General features: G+C 40.1%; 1 protein-coding gene across 1 annotated transcript; it reads right to left on the bottom strand.

Annotated features, from left to right (window-relative positions):
- Positions 1-4,031: 4,031 nt before the first annotated feature.
- On the bottom strand, positions 4,032-14,869 carry leng9 (leukocyte receptor cluster (LRC) member 9). The gene is made up of 7 exons (XM_062992531.1): positions 14,741-14,869; positions 14,497-14,609; positions 11,099-11,198; positions 10,768-10,859; positions 10,518-10,675; positions 10,259-10,427; positions 4,032-8,465 (listed from the first exon to the last, which is right to left on the bottom strand). The coding sequence occupies exons 2-7, from the start codon at positions 14,567-14,569 to the stop codon at positions 7,543-7,545; spliced, it is 1,515 nt and encodes a 504-aa protein (XP_062848601.1). The 5' UTR covers positions 14,570-14,609; positions 14,741-14,869; the 3' UTR covers positions 4,032-7,542.
- Between the last annotated feature and the right edge of the window lie 677 nt (positions 14,870-15,546).

The raw sequence follows: 15,546 nt of genomic DNA, 5'->3' as shown, positions 1-15,546 counted from the left end.
GCTCAGCTAGAGAGAGAGAAAGCGAGAGAGAGAGAGAGAATGAGAGAGAGAGCAAGTGTGTGCGGGTCGGGGTTCACATTCACACATTTACATCAAGCCACTCAAGCCACCCTTTGCATGGTTTTGGAAGCTGGGAGAAAACTGGATTTCCATGCAAAAAATGCATAAACATGATAACTTACCAAACTCCAAACAAACAGTGATTGAAGGCTTGGATCACATCAAGTTCAGAGGACCATGTGGCTTTGTGGTGCCCACTTACCAGCTGCACTACAGTGTCACCCTTATAGAACAGAATAGAACGCTTTTATTTGTCATATATACATATACACCTGTACAGTACAACGAAATTCTTTCTTCACGTTTCCCAGCTTGTTTGGAAGCTGGGGTCAGAACACGGGCTCAGCCATTGTACGGCGCCCCTGGAGCACAGAGGGTTAAGGGCCTTGCTCAAGGGCCCAACAGTGGCTGCATGGCAGAGCTGGGATTCATTTAGTGTGATTATATTTAAAACATCAGTTTACTAACAGGTTTCTTAACAGGGCAACACAATCCACCTTCTGCACACATCAAGCCACCTTCTGCATTTTTGGACAATTGGAGGAAACCAAAGTACTCTAAAGGAAACCCACACAGACATAAGAACCAATATACCCTCACAGAAAGTGACCAGAAACCAGAATCAAACCAAGGAATCAAGGTGGCCAGGGCCCAAGTAGCTATTTTTAGTTTTACTCATGGTTGTGGTGGGTTTAGTGCCACTGGGCAAGAATACACTTAAACAAAGGGTCAATTCACCACAGGGCACCACACCATCACTCGTTTCCTCACCCATACTAAATGCAATTTAAAACAGTCAGACTCACCTTATGTTTTTGAGAGGTAGAGGTAAACTGACACAGACACATAAAGAACATACCAAACACACAAGATTGACTCTAAGTCCTCAGGACTTTTGTTGCTGCTTGACATCCGATCTACCATCTGCACCACTATGCCACCTTATTATGGTATGTTTTTACTTTTTATATTTATCCTGGTCAGAATGAGCAAAATAATTCCACTGTAGGACACCATGCCACACTAAAAAATTAAGAACAAAAAACATGGATTTTTAAATTTCCACATGCCTTGGCTACAGTTTAAGACCTAATTTGGAGGTTGGATTGTAGCTATTTCACAGCTTCTATAGTGCAAAATATCATAAAAAGATTTAGAAATCCAAAAAACAAGGACAAGGCCAAAAAAAAACCACTCTTGACTACACAAGGCTGAACCCTTAAACAACCCTGCTTTAAAAAAACAGCATGCTTCTGTGATGAATTATTACATTATCACATGGATGCTAAAATACTTTCAGAACAATCATAAATTTACAATAAAACGTAGTTCATAAGGCATACATTAAAAAAATTCTCACTCACTCACTGTCTTAACCGTTTATCCAATTAGGGTCACAGGGGGGTGCTGGAACCTATCCTAGCTTTTCAATGGGCGCAAGGCACACAGTAACACCCTGGACGCGGCGCCAGTCCATCGCAGGGCAGACACACACACACACCCATTCACCTATAGGGCAATTCAGTGTCTCCAATTAACCAGACTGCATGTTTTCAGACTGTGGGAGGAAACCGGAGCTCCCGGACGAAACCCACGCAGACACGGGGAGAACATGCAAACTCCACACAGAAAGGACCCGGACCGCCCCACCTGGGGATTGAACCCAGGACCTTCTTGCTGTGAGGCGACAGTGCTACCCACTGAGCCGCCCTTCAAATAATTATTTTTTACAATTTCTATTTAAATGTTAAGAGAATTTACAAATCCCTGCTTCATGTTTGTATTAGCATAAAAATTAAAGACATGGTTTGACGGCTTTGTTGTGAAGGAACTCCAGTGCCCTGCACATAGCCCTGACCTTAATACCATGAAGTATAAAACTGGAACGCTGATTGAAAGCCAAGTCTTTTCATTCAATATACTGTAAGTGCCTGACCTCACACTCTTTAACTAAATAAGAACAAATTGTAAACATACTTCAAAATCTACTAAACTAGAAGAGAGGAAGCATTCAAAAATAACATGAGGTCAGGGCGCTTTAAAATAAAGCTAGAAAAGTGTTAGAAAAGGATGCTAGACTGTTCATTTGGATAAAGCCACACATAATGCTATAGGGTATTTCGCTGTGTGGCCAGGAAAGCCGTGGGGCAATCTGAGAAATGAGGCAACACGGTAACAAGTCAAACCAGACCTATTTCTTTTTAAGCAAATGTAATTTGTCAGTAGTCTTCGTTTGAAATGCCCATTCAAAAATCAGGCTTTAGGAGTAGAAGATCATTGGCTAAGGCATGAAAGACATAATGGATAGTCTTCAGCCAGACACGGCTTAAACGATTCAGAAAACCACAATGAAAAGAAATGAATAGAATGAGGGAATTGAGAGAGAGAGATGGGGAAATTAGGGCATGAATGTGAGCGTGATGGGGCAAGAAGGAATGCAGTGGGTATTTATTAGGGGCCTTTAAAAGAAAAAGGATAAGAATGCAGAGAAGGGGTGAATTTAAGAGAAAGAGAGGGGGGGGGGGGTACACTCATATGTATAATGTATCTGGGAGTCTAGAGCAAAGAAGAAGCCAATTATAGTACATTTATGATCAGCCATACAAAATTCATTATAGCCACATGACTGTGGTTAAGTAACTCCGAAAGAGCAAGCGGTGCTCCCAAGCCACCATGATGAGTCCTCACCAACAAGCCACAAACATGAGGGCTCCTGGTACTGACCAACAGAAGAGCTTCTATGACTCAGACTGCAGATCATTCTCATAGTGATGAAGTGAATGTGTCACAACAAAGTGCTAACTTGTGCCCACCACCGAATGCAATAGGCACGCAGGCATCAGAACTGGACATCACATCCTGTTTTGTCCAAGATCACGTGGATGGCCAGGCATGTGTTTATAATTTACCTGCAGAAGAGGATGCACTGTAGTTAGATCCACATCACAAGAGAAGTAAAATGACCTGGTGGAAATGTCCTGGTTGTAGATACCACAGAACTTCCTCAGATGTCTTGTGGAGTCCATGTTTCAGTGTTTCAGAGCGTTTTGACAACAGTGGGAAAGTGATCCTAATGTTCTGGCTTAACAGTATATAAACACACTACATTCAGCCTGTAGGTGTCAATACAGTTTTTCAATCCTAATCTAAGTCAATGTTGCATAATGCATTGTAAGATGTTTTTATGATTTTTTTTTTCAATTAAAGATGGATTTAGACAATATCAGTTACATTATAAGTTACATTATAATTAAGAATCACAATATACTCTCATAAAAGGAGGAAATAAAGTTGATTATCTGCAAAATTTTACACACAATCGCTTTCTCATGTTATTAAAATCCATCTACATGTAATGCTTAATGTAAATAATTTAAACCACAAATGTATTCATGTAGCCCATGTATCTAACCACACATTAAAAACAAAACTGTAAATACTGAATATTACTAATGAAAAGTCAAATGTGATGATTAACCTTCCTGTTCAGTTTGGGGTCCCTGAGACCCCAGAGCCTTTTTAACAGCTCCTAAAATATCCAGAGCCTTTTTTTAATCAGCTTGATACTTCATAACTTGCAAATAAACAATAATTTTATACTGATATTAAGTTCTAAACAGCCACTAATTAAGGGTACAGATGACTCTCCTACACACACAACCATTTACAAAATCTGTGGGTAGCACTGATGCCTCACAGCAAGAAGGTCCTGGGTTCGATCCCCAGGTGGGGCGGTCCAGGTCCTTTCTGTGTGGAGTTTGCATGTTCTCCCCATGTCTGCGTGGGTTTCCTCCCACAGTCCAAAGACGTGCAAGTGAGGTAAACTGGTGATACAAAATTGTCCATGACTGTGTTCGGTATAACCTTGTGAACTGAAGAATCTTGTGTAATGCGTAATTACCGTTCCTGTCATGAATGTAACCAAAGAGTGTAAAACATGACGTTAAAATGTAAACACAACACCACAAGTGTTTAAGGGGTAAAATTCCTTTAAAATTTTTTAAAAACTGCATGTATTGGCACACTAAAACCTGATATTTAAGAATGACAACACACTTAACCTGTAATCTAACAAACAGATGTACTGTAATAACCACCAGTTGTGTAAACAAACCTTTTATATGAAAACATTAACATTTCCAAACAATAAGACACAAGAGACAGTAGCAGGTCCTTCATGGCATTGCTACTGCGTTTATAAAAAGGACAGGAATGCCCCCAAGGTCTTACGATGAGATTAGATCCACACAAACCATTACATAACCACAGTGGAGGAACATACAGTGTCACAAAAATGTAAAGCATACTGTGACAAGGATGCACACAACAAAAATGTATCATCTTCAATGTAAACTTTTAGTAGTTAAAATCCTAAATCTCTTATATAAAAGCACTTTGTTCAGAAAATGCATCTCTCTAATAAATCATTTATTATGTGGCCATTAAAAAACATTTCAAATACACTGTGTATTTTTAATTCATGTCCTGTCAATTTTGATTGAATTGAGTTATACAGTGCGTTAACTGATTTGAACGGATGATGCCGGGTGGATCCTTGGTCAGCACATTTGATTTAGCAGTTTTGTTGTAATTTTTTTTATATATATATTTTATTTATGCATTTTCTCCCCTTTTCTCCCTTTTTTAGCGCGTCCAATTGCCCGATTGCATCATGCTTCCTCTCCACCAATGCCGATCCCCGCTCTGATTGAAAAACGAAGCTAACCCACGCCCCCTCCGACACGTGGACAGCAGCCATATGCATCTTATCACCTACACTTTGACGAGTGCAGTGCAGCTCAGCACTGTGTACGGAGAGACACACCCTGAGAGCACTCTTTTCCCATCTCTGTGCAGGCGCCATCAATCAGCCAGCAGAGGTCGTAATTGCATTAGTTATGAGAGAGTTATCTGAACAACAGGCCAATCGTTGTTCACGTGGCCGCTCAGCCTAGCCGGCAGGCAGAGCTTTTATTCGATTCGATGTATTCGAGATCCCAGCTCTGGTTCCAGCGTGTGTTTTTACCGCTGCACCACCTGAGCGGCCCTCGATTTAGCAGTTTTTATGTAATTATTTATCCAGGCTTGGGACCTGCACTATTGTATGTGATATTGTATGTGCCCCCCAATAAAGGTGCTAAATGCATGTTCTGTATTTGTGAGCCCAACCTAGAATTTGAACCCCCGGAATCCACCAGCCATCAATAGCATTACGTTAAGTTATTTTTTTGTATATAAATTCATGATGTGTTATTAATGTAAACTTTAGACTTGCTGTACATAGATTTGATGCATTAAGTCTCATTAACTCTCACAACTAAGGGAATTTGCTTATATAAACTAATTGTTATAATAATGTGCAGTTCTAGGGTTATCTATAGTACGTAGTGTCAGTCCCTGAAACATATCTACATCTCTATTACCTTACCCTTATTAAAATTTCTACATTATAAATACACAGTTTAAAAATGCCTGTCTGTCTCTCAGTATTTGCTTAATATAAAAGTACAAAGTCATCCTATATGACCTTGTACGTCATCAAAATCAGTCATTCATGCAGTCACCCATCTAAAAATCAAATGTTTAACATTCAGTAAACTTGGGATTATTAAATCAGAACAGTATGATCCTCTAGCTCAGGGGTCAGCAACCTATGGCATGCGTGCCAAAGCTGGCACTTGAAGCACGTTTGTCTGGCACTCTGATTGGTAAGAGTAAAAAAAAAATGTATTTCATGCTTAGTTGGATCCGTCCTTACACCCTTTGCCATATGCTCACTCCCGACACCTTGATTAACCTTAACAACCATAAATTACTCCACCTTAACCGCCTCCACCTATGGCCAGTTAAGGTTGAGTAATTTATGCTAGTTAAGGTTAATCAAGGTGTCAAAAGTGAGTCAGCTTTCAGTTTCGTGCAAAACTTGGTATAGCATGGCTGCTAAACCCGCAAAAGTGGATGTTCGTTCAATTCAACAAGACCTCAAGTGTGCACTGCCATTTTGAGACAAAGCACCAAAGCTCATTTAAGGATGATGCTGACAAAATGGAATCAATCAAACGAGCAATTTCAAGGTACAAGAAACAGACGAGTGTTCTTCAGAAATTTAAGCCAGTAAGTTCACCTCATATACACCACAGATGGATCATCTTTGCAGAGAGTCATGGACAAGGATCACACTGACATGTAAGATTAATTAACTGATTAATTGGTTTATGTCACATACATAGCAACAGTTTGTGTTATATGACGTATTCCATGGCACACTTAGTACTTCATCTTCAACCTATTTTTTTCAATCGGCACAGAGTACAAAAAGGTTGCTGACCCCTGCTCTAGCTCTTTGTAAGTCACCCTGCTGGGTCAGATTTGATGCCAGTTTGACTGACATAGACAATATGGGCAAAAGTATTTATACACCTTACCATGAGCTTGTTATTAAATTGAGTTTTAATTGTAGGCATTTACCTCCACTTGGACTTACTTGTCTAATACACAGATTTACAGTACTAATTCTTTGCCCAATTACATTTTCAACACAAACACAACTGGACGTGTTTACGGAGGGAAGGTCGGGCAGAGTTGGGGTCTATGCGATCTCTGGGACTGGACTGGGCACCTGTGCTAGCATAACATAGTTCTCCATAAGCGAAGCCAACACTCTATTTCCTCGGCCGCTCCCGGCAGATCATGATCCGCATTATTGATTTGGCAAGGTTTTTACGCCGGATGCCCTTCCTGACACGACCCTCCCCATTTTATCCGGGCTTGGGACCGGCACTACAATGCACTGGTTTATGCATCCTGGTGGCTAGGTACCTATAGGACAATTCAGTGTCTCCAATTAGCCTGGCTGCATGTTTTTGGATTGTGGGAGGAAACCGGAGCAGCTGGAGGAAACCCACGCGGACATAGGGAGAACATGCAAACTCCGCACAGAAAGGACCCGGACCGCTCCACCTGGGGATCGAACCCAGGACCTTCTTGCTGTGAGGTGACAGTGCTACCCATTTAGCCACCGTGCCGCCCCTAAGCGAATCCAACACTGGCAGGTGATAAAAATGACCACAGATTATATATTAATTATGCCGACTATATTGAGAGATAAAATAGTAAAATCCATGTGAAACATTAAGTCAGTACATTTTAATAAAGAGAGGCAACTTGTTAATGCCAAAGGTTTTTGAAATAGGATTACATGGTCAGAGTCAGGTGTCCACATACTTTTGGCCTTGCAGTGTAGCTTAGTAAAGTAACTTGCCTAACTCAAGTTACGTTTTTGTATCACAACTGTTCTGGGTACTTTTAGGGTTTGCGTTGGGTTCAGATCTGGTTAAAATGAAATCTTAAATTAAAATTGTAATTATACTAATAAACACATTTTGTTATTATAATTGTGTAAAATTACTGAAGTTAGATAAAAAGCTTAAAAGTGATCGCTTCCAGGACGTTTGCATTATTATTATTATTTACCTTTTGCTGTTACACAGTGGGCAAGTTTACCACACACACTGTCTCGTAAAAGCCACTCACTGTCCTCGGCTTATTAAGGGTGCACATATACAATTTGTCCACCTCCAACTTGCCAAAGTTCACATCCTTAGCCAATCTAATTAGCCCGACATCTTCAAACATCCTCTCTGCCCCCTCTTCTGTCACTTTGGCCAGAGTGAGGTGATAGTTTGGGTGTAGAGAGTGCCGATGGAGCCAGCCTTTCTCTCTGAATGCTTCTTGAAATGGGCCGTTGAAAGTCTGAATGTCTGGGAGGGGTTGAGGTGGTATATGAAGAACTCGACCATTAAAATGCTTCAGTTTCGGAGGAAAGAAGACAGAGATTGGTGGTTTGTAGCGGTTTCTGACCACAGAGTGAAGCAGCTCACCAGCAGCAAAGACCTCCTCTGGGCTTTGAAGGACGAGCAAACAGAGAGTAACGTGCAGAGTCTCCGGTGTCACCCAGAACGGCTCCAACTGGGGCAAATGGCTCAAGACTTTTTTCTGGACTCGCTGGAAGGCATTTAAAGAGGCAGGCAGGTCCACACGAAAGCAGATGAAGTGGGTGGGTTTCCGAGGTACGCGGCCTGGACGCGGCTCTTGAGGTAGTGGTTGTGCGGGCTCCAGCTTTTTCTCTTCCTCTTCCACCCTGTCCCAGCTGTCCTTCCATTCGTCCTCAATTCCAGCCTGTTCGTTTCGTGGAGAGATGGACAGACCATCAGTCTCTTGTTCTAGACCAGCATCTGCAGATTGGTGAACCGGTTCTCCTCTCGTGCTACAGTCCATCTGTCTAGCAGTGTCTTCAATGTCTTCCCCTGTGGCTTTTACACTGAGCTCTACAGTATCCTCCTGCTCATCTTTCTCAACGGATGAATCTCCTGCTTCTTGGTCGGCAGCATCAGGGGCCACATTTTCTGTTAATAATGTACATTTTAGTAATGACATCAAAAGGGAACAGACATGAGGCATCAGTTTCAGACATTATGTCATCAAGAAAGACATTAAATATGCATTACTTGGCAACAGTATGGTTAGACAGACGAGCCGAGTAGGTAGTGGAGCACTTAAGTGTAACATGAAACTGGTTTTTATCACTTGATATCAACACAGTTGGGTATTACATATAAGAATTTCAATCATTAAAAAAAAATTAAAAAATGCACAGCTAGATAGAACAGCCAAAATTCTGTCATCAAAATAATGACTTTAGTTAGAAGGTGCCACTTGGGGTAAAGTGGTTGCACTTATTTCCCCCTAGAAGTACTGTAAAGTTGTGTGTGTGTGTGTGTGTGTGTGTGTGTGTGTGTGTGTGAGTAAATACTGTAAAGGTGTGTGTGTGTGTGAGTCCTGTAAATGTACTGTAAGTGTGTGCTGCCCTGCAGTACATTAGCACCAGGCATCCTGTCCAAGATGTAGTTCTAGCATAAGACCAGAGTTTCTGGGTGGGGCCAGACCCACTGTGAGCCTGACCAGGCTAAACAATTTTTACAATAAAAATACAGAGACTGACTGTTCGTATCTATTGCTTTGCTGATCATGCTGATAATTCCAGGTTTTGGCTGGCTGTGTTAGTCATATTCAGCTCAAATATTGTGCAAATTTGAGAGTCTGACGAAGCTCAAAAACTGGTTCATGTGGTGTGAATTTGCAAATGCAAATCCTGTATGCTGAAAAATGTAAAGGAAAGTGAATGTGAAGTGCCTAACAAAGCAGCACTTAAGTTGCTGGGACCATTCTGCATGAATCCTTCATAGGTGGTGCAGGTAAATAAATGTTAAACCTTCCTGTTTTTTAATTATACATTCTTAACAATTTGAAGTATTTATCTGAATATTTGAATACTATTTGCCTGCATTCATCTGTCTCTTAATTCTTATAATTCGTTTTGTCCCTGCACCCCATAGTGTAAAAAATCGAAATCTCTTATTACCACCCATAACTGCATACTTTGTAGAGGCAATGGTGTCCCTTTGAAGGCAATTACAGTGGCAAGCCCTTTTTTAAGAAGTTTATCTGTCTTGTTTTCACTTTATGTATTTATTTTTTGTCTTTTGGCTGGTCACCATGGTATTTAGGCATCACCACACCAGATCAATTCCGCACACCAGACTTGGCACAGTTTTACACCGGATGCCCTTCCTGATGCAACCCTCCTATTTTTATTCAGGCTTGGGACTGGCACTGAGAGCGCACTGACAAGTGACCTACCAATGGCCCACACACACACATGGGTGATTAATGTAGATCGATGGGTAAATGATGGGTAAATGGCAATTATATTCATTCAAAATCAAATCCACAAAAATAAGGGATGCAAATGTCAAGGGGTCTAAATACTTTCTGAATCCACTGAATGTGGAGTTACACAGCATTCATAAATTATAATATGAAACTGCAGTGGTTTTCATTACATAAAGAAACAAGCCTTTCTGACAAAACGCTTATAGCTAAACACGTATTCAAACCACAGCATGAAAACTTTATGTGGACATGTCACTACACTACCCACCAACAACATTCAAGTCATTATAACAGTTAGGGTTGCCAGCTATCTCGTTTCAACTAGACAGTCTGGTTTTGCCTTTGCTGATGTTACCTGGTCTGAACATAACAAAGAAAGGCAGCACTGAGAATAAAAATAAAAGTTAAGTATCAGCAACATTAGCACCTAATTTGCTAGATTTTGGGACTGATCCCTGAACCTCACCTTGTGGTTGACACTCTCTGTCAAACGGGGGCATCACGGTCTGTCCCGTAGAGCCAAACACGTGATCGGTGCGGCTGTCTCTGTCCCACACACGCTGCCCTTTATAGGTGAAGTACTGGATCCTGTGACGAGGAATGGCCATTTCCTCTGAGTAGTCACAGTCACAAACCTGGGAAATGAAATTCAGTCAGTGATTAAGTTGCATGATCTCATCGGTGTAAGCCGGTGTAATGTAAAAAGCCAGAAATGTGCAGTGCACCTGAGTGTCCCAGGAGAAATCACAGAAAGGACGTTCCAGAACTCCCAGAAAGCGGTCCAGGTGTCCCACCATGAAGTCTGCTGGGTCCACAGAGGAATCCCACAGAATCCTGGATATGACTTCATCGGCCGTGCGCATCCGTGGCTTTTTCTTTGAACCTTGGGTGTAAAAAGACAAGCAAGGCACATAAAAAAACTGAGACAAAGTATTATGACTAAAATGTTTATATTGTTACCTATTATGTCAATACCTTTAGCGTTTTCTGTTTTGTCTGACTTCTGGTTTCTGCTTCTTTTCTCTTCCCTTGGTACATTGTTACTGGCACCACTTGCAGCTTTGCCACTTTAAAAAATAAAACAGGAGAAGAATCTGTCAGGAAACATTAACAGCCTGTTGTGGTCCAGACTTTTAGGTTCCATCAAACATTTAAGCGGTTAAAAGACTTCTTGTAATCTTGTAGCAAACTATGCCACCTGCTGTATGAAAGTGCCTCACTGAAGAAAAGCACATTAAAATGAAACTACAGATTTCACCCTGACTGACATTCACATCACATCACAGCTCAGCCAGGCTGAACTAACCTATGTGAAAGGCGACATCTGTCTCCGAAGTGACATCTGCCCATCAGGAAAAACTTGCAGACGTCAGGTCCGTTTGCATCCTCTTTAGCAGCATCTGGGTCTAAATAGCAACAAAATAAGCACCAAAGAGTAAAGTAAAATCAATCTATATACAGATTTCATACAATAAATATACCTCTTATACACCAATCAGCCATAACATTAAAACCACCTCCTTGTTTCTACACACACTGTCCATCTGTTTCTCTACATACATTTTTAACCTCCTTTTACTCTGTTCTTCAATGGTCAGGACCCCCACAGAGCAGGTATTATTTGGGTGGTGGATCATTCTCAGCACTGCAGTGACTCTGACATGGTGGTGGTGTGTTAGCGTGTGTTGTGCTGGTATGAGTGGATCAGACACAGCAGCGCTACTGGATTTTTCTAAACACCTCACTGTCACTGCTGGACTGAGAATAGTCCACCAACCAAAAACATCCAGCCAACAGCACCCCATGGGCAGCGTCCTGTGACCACTGATGAAGGTCTAGAAGACGACCAGCACAACACACGCTAACACACCACCACCATGTCAGTGTCACTGCAGTGCTGAGATCGTCCACCACCTAAATAATACCTGCTCTGTGGGGGTCCTGTGGGGGTCCTGACCATTGAAGAACAGAGTAAATAGATGGACTACAGTCAGTAGTTGTAGAACTACACAGTGCTTCTATATGGTAAGTGGAGCTGATAAAATAGACAGTGAGTGTAGAAACAAGGAGGTGGTTTTAATGTTATGGCTGATCGGTGTATACTGTACATTAAAGTAAACTTTTCCCTATAAAATATTCCTTTTAAAACCATTATTATTGTAATTAATTCGCTCTGCATTATGTTCTACCTTTAGTTGACATCCCCCATGAACATGACAATTGAAATAATTATTCTCTAGGAAACCAAAGACAATTGTATGTTAGCTGAAATGACCAGAACATGAAAGCAGTTATCTGTTTGTTCATGTGGGATCTGTGGTGTAAAGACGACCTGCTGGTCTGGTTCCTAAAAACATAAATCTCTGTTCAGGTTGCACCACACTGAACACTTTAAACCTAATGTTTTATTTCTAATTTATTTCTATAAAACAGAGACAGTTACTGAAATAGTTACTGTGATGATAGAAAAACTGTCATGATATGTTGGAAATATTTCAATTATGTTGTTACTTTGTATTATTGGTTCCTATGTAAACCAACATACATTACATTATAGAATTACTTATAAAAAGGCACAGCAATCGAAAGCTAGTAAATTTAATCATTGAATTGATGTCTTGAGCCGCCTCAGTAAAGCAGAAAATGAAGATATGAGTTTGGCTGTGAAGTAATGAGCTGTTTTTAATTAAACTGAAATGTTGTATGTGCGGTTTTAAATCACATAACCAAAATGCACTGTGTATATGCAGGTTTATGACAGCATGTATTTGGCATGGTTTATTTCCACTTTGATCTATGACCCCTCTTTTATCTACACCAAGCCTTTAGTAAAGCTTACCTACATTACAAAGGTTAAAACACTGAACATGATTTATTTTATGTTTACTTTAAATCACTCTAATAATTATTAACGTCACTCTAACCAAGATTGACAGAAACCTTTAAAAAATTAAAGTATCACTGTAACTCAAAGCGTCTTTTATGTCACAGTACACCAGATACAGATTATGATAATGTCTTTTCTGTTTTATACAGTCTAAGCACACAGAAACACATTAATCGGATTACTGAGGACCTGAATCATTCACAATGGTCTTATGATCTAAATCAGGTCTCACTCCCCAGCTATTAACTGTAGTTCTATATTAACATAAATAAGTGATTAGTTTTAAGTATTTTTGTCTACTCATAATCTGACAATCAAGATTTAAATAAATACAAGTCTAAGCATTATATCTGCCTGTTCAATTTGTATTGAAGTGAGGGGTTACAGTAAGGAACTGCGCCCACTGCTGGTGGAAGAAAAAAATCAAACCAACTGTAAATTCTGAGACTGTTTGAATTGTGTTTCTATTAAAGACCAATCTTAAATTACCATAAAATTGACCAATCACATCTTCCCTCTAGATGGGCGGGCTGTGTTATCAAAAATGACGAGTTTATGGCGAGTTCCGCCCGCTGCGCAGACACTCTTGTAGTATATTTACATTTTCAGCATTTAGCAGATGCTTTTATTCAAAGCAACTTACAATTATGACTGAATACAGCCTGAGCAATTGAGGGTTAAGGATCTTGCTCAGGGGCCCAACAGTGATCGATGGTTTCCAAACCAATATTTAGCACACAGACTAGTGTAACATGAGTCTGAATATAATGAAGACACATATGGTAGTTATGGCTGTACTTATGGTTGTTTATGGCTGTTCAATTAATAAATATAAGGTAAGCAAAGACAATTGCTTACCATTTATTTGATTTATTTAAGAGTGTCTGTTTATTAAAGAGTATTCTTTGGAAGTTCTTTAGAAGAAAATCTTGCTGCTCAGATCTTCTACTTCAGTGTCATTTACTGAATATGAGAAAAGTAGTCTTAAGTCTATCTTAAGTGTACACTGGGAGAGACTTAAACACAGACAATCATAGTAAGTCTTCCGATTTATTAGGTATATAGGCAAGCTTATACAGTTTTGTGTCTGCGTGAGAAATGTGAGCCTATGCGTAAAATTTTAATGGCGAGATAGCCCGAAGCTAAGTTAATGGTTAGGGAGCTGGGATTAGAGAACACATAAAAAACCTATTTAAATAGGTGCTATGGTTAACTGTTGCTGGGATGTGTAACTCTGTTGCAACACAGAAGTCAGAGGAGAAGGACAAATGCCAAAAGTTTATGAGCACTTTTATATTCTATCTATCAGCTGTGTACTGCAGCTTGTGTAAAAATGTGATTATTTGTAAGGAGGATTTGCATTCTGCTTAAGAAATGAGCTACTTTGTTTAGGTAAAGACCCTCTCTGTGCTGTTTGCTTTTCCATTTCGAACACTGATTCATAATCCTCATTTTTGTTTTTTATTTGCAGTACTTTAGAAAAAGACACTAAGAAGGAGTTTTAAGAGCCAAGGACTGAGTCACGGTTCGCTTCTGGTTTCTACTGATCCCACCTGTTGATTCATCCAGTTCTGCCCAATATCAATGTTTATAACTTTGCTATTTTTTGTATGCCACCCTGGAGATTTGCTACACAGTTTACACCAAAATCTGGCCATTATTACAGTGCTAATGTCTGTTAGAATGTATTAAACACTCAGTGCCCCTACTTTACACACAGAGTATTACATAACAATTGGGATTTGACATCCAGAAGTTCTGTCTGGTATTTTGTATAAAGGTATATGGTGTAATAATATTATGACATTATAACATACCAGTCTGGGTTTGTGTCAGAACTTCTGACTCCTCTGTGTGAGATTTCTCTGCTGTCTCAACTTCAGCCTCCATGACAGATGGTTTCAATCCAAGAAACTTCAGTCTTCTTCAACTATGGATATTTATACTACTGTTAAAGTAAATCGAACTGTTATTTGTACCAGCCAATATTTTACTTACTTTGAAGTAGTTAGGAGGCTGTATGGAGCTGTAAAGAGAGTAAAACAGCGTTATGGAGCTTACCTTGGTGGATAAACTGGCTATAAGGAAGCGAATGAGCTACCATAGGGAAGCTTTACGCCATGACATCATAGTGACAGGGCAAATGTATTCATACTGGGTGAGTCATACTGGGAAGGGTGGAAACCACACCGAGGTTCTCCTGGATACACCAGCTATGGGTTACAGTGTGGGTAAAAACACACATACAAACACTAACTATCCATTGGGCGTGTACATTTTGACATACTATTTAGTATGGTAGTGCGCTGTAACAGTTCATTGCTGTGTCTATTTTGGCACCATGTTCCCTATTCCCTACGAACTACAAAGTGTATTATACTTTGTTTCTCCAATGCTTCATTATTTGGGCAGTAATTTAATGCCTTGAACTTAAAGTCTAATGTATTTCTGACTTCATTTTCAAAAAATGGTTGCAACAATAATAATAATAATAATATTTATAATCAAGTTCCCTAGTTAGTGCACTACTTAGTGGTTTATTTGTTGCGGACCGCTTACGTTTACTCTCAACGCCTGTTTTTATTGGCTGTTGACAAAAATCGCGCTGACGTCATCAATCATACTTCTGGGTAATGTAGTTTTTTTTAATAGTTAAAAAACTACATTTATACACAAATCAACGGTTTATGTCGTTCAGATCATTCAGAACAAACAAAAACAGCTTACACCCATAAATAAGAACGTTTTACGCTAATTCGAAGCCACAACGCGTCCAAAACCGGCGTGTAAAGCGTACAATATATGTTTATTTGTTGTTAAACCGGACCTGGTGACACCCGCTCTGACAGACCCAGAGCGCGTGACTC

Source organism: Trichomycterus rosablanca, chromosome 3, assembly GCF_030014385.1.
Source record: "Trichomycterus rosablanca isolate fTriRos1 chromosome 3, fTriRos1.hap1, whole genome shotgun sequence".
Classification (NCBI taxonomy): Eukaryota; Metazoa; Chordata; class Actinopteri; order Siluriformes; family Trichomycteridae; genus Trichomycterus; species Trichomycterus rosablanca.
Note: the sequence above shows the minus strand (reverse complement) of the source record. Positions and strands in the feature narration are given on the sequence as shown.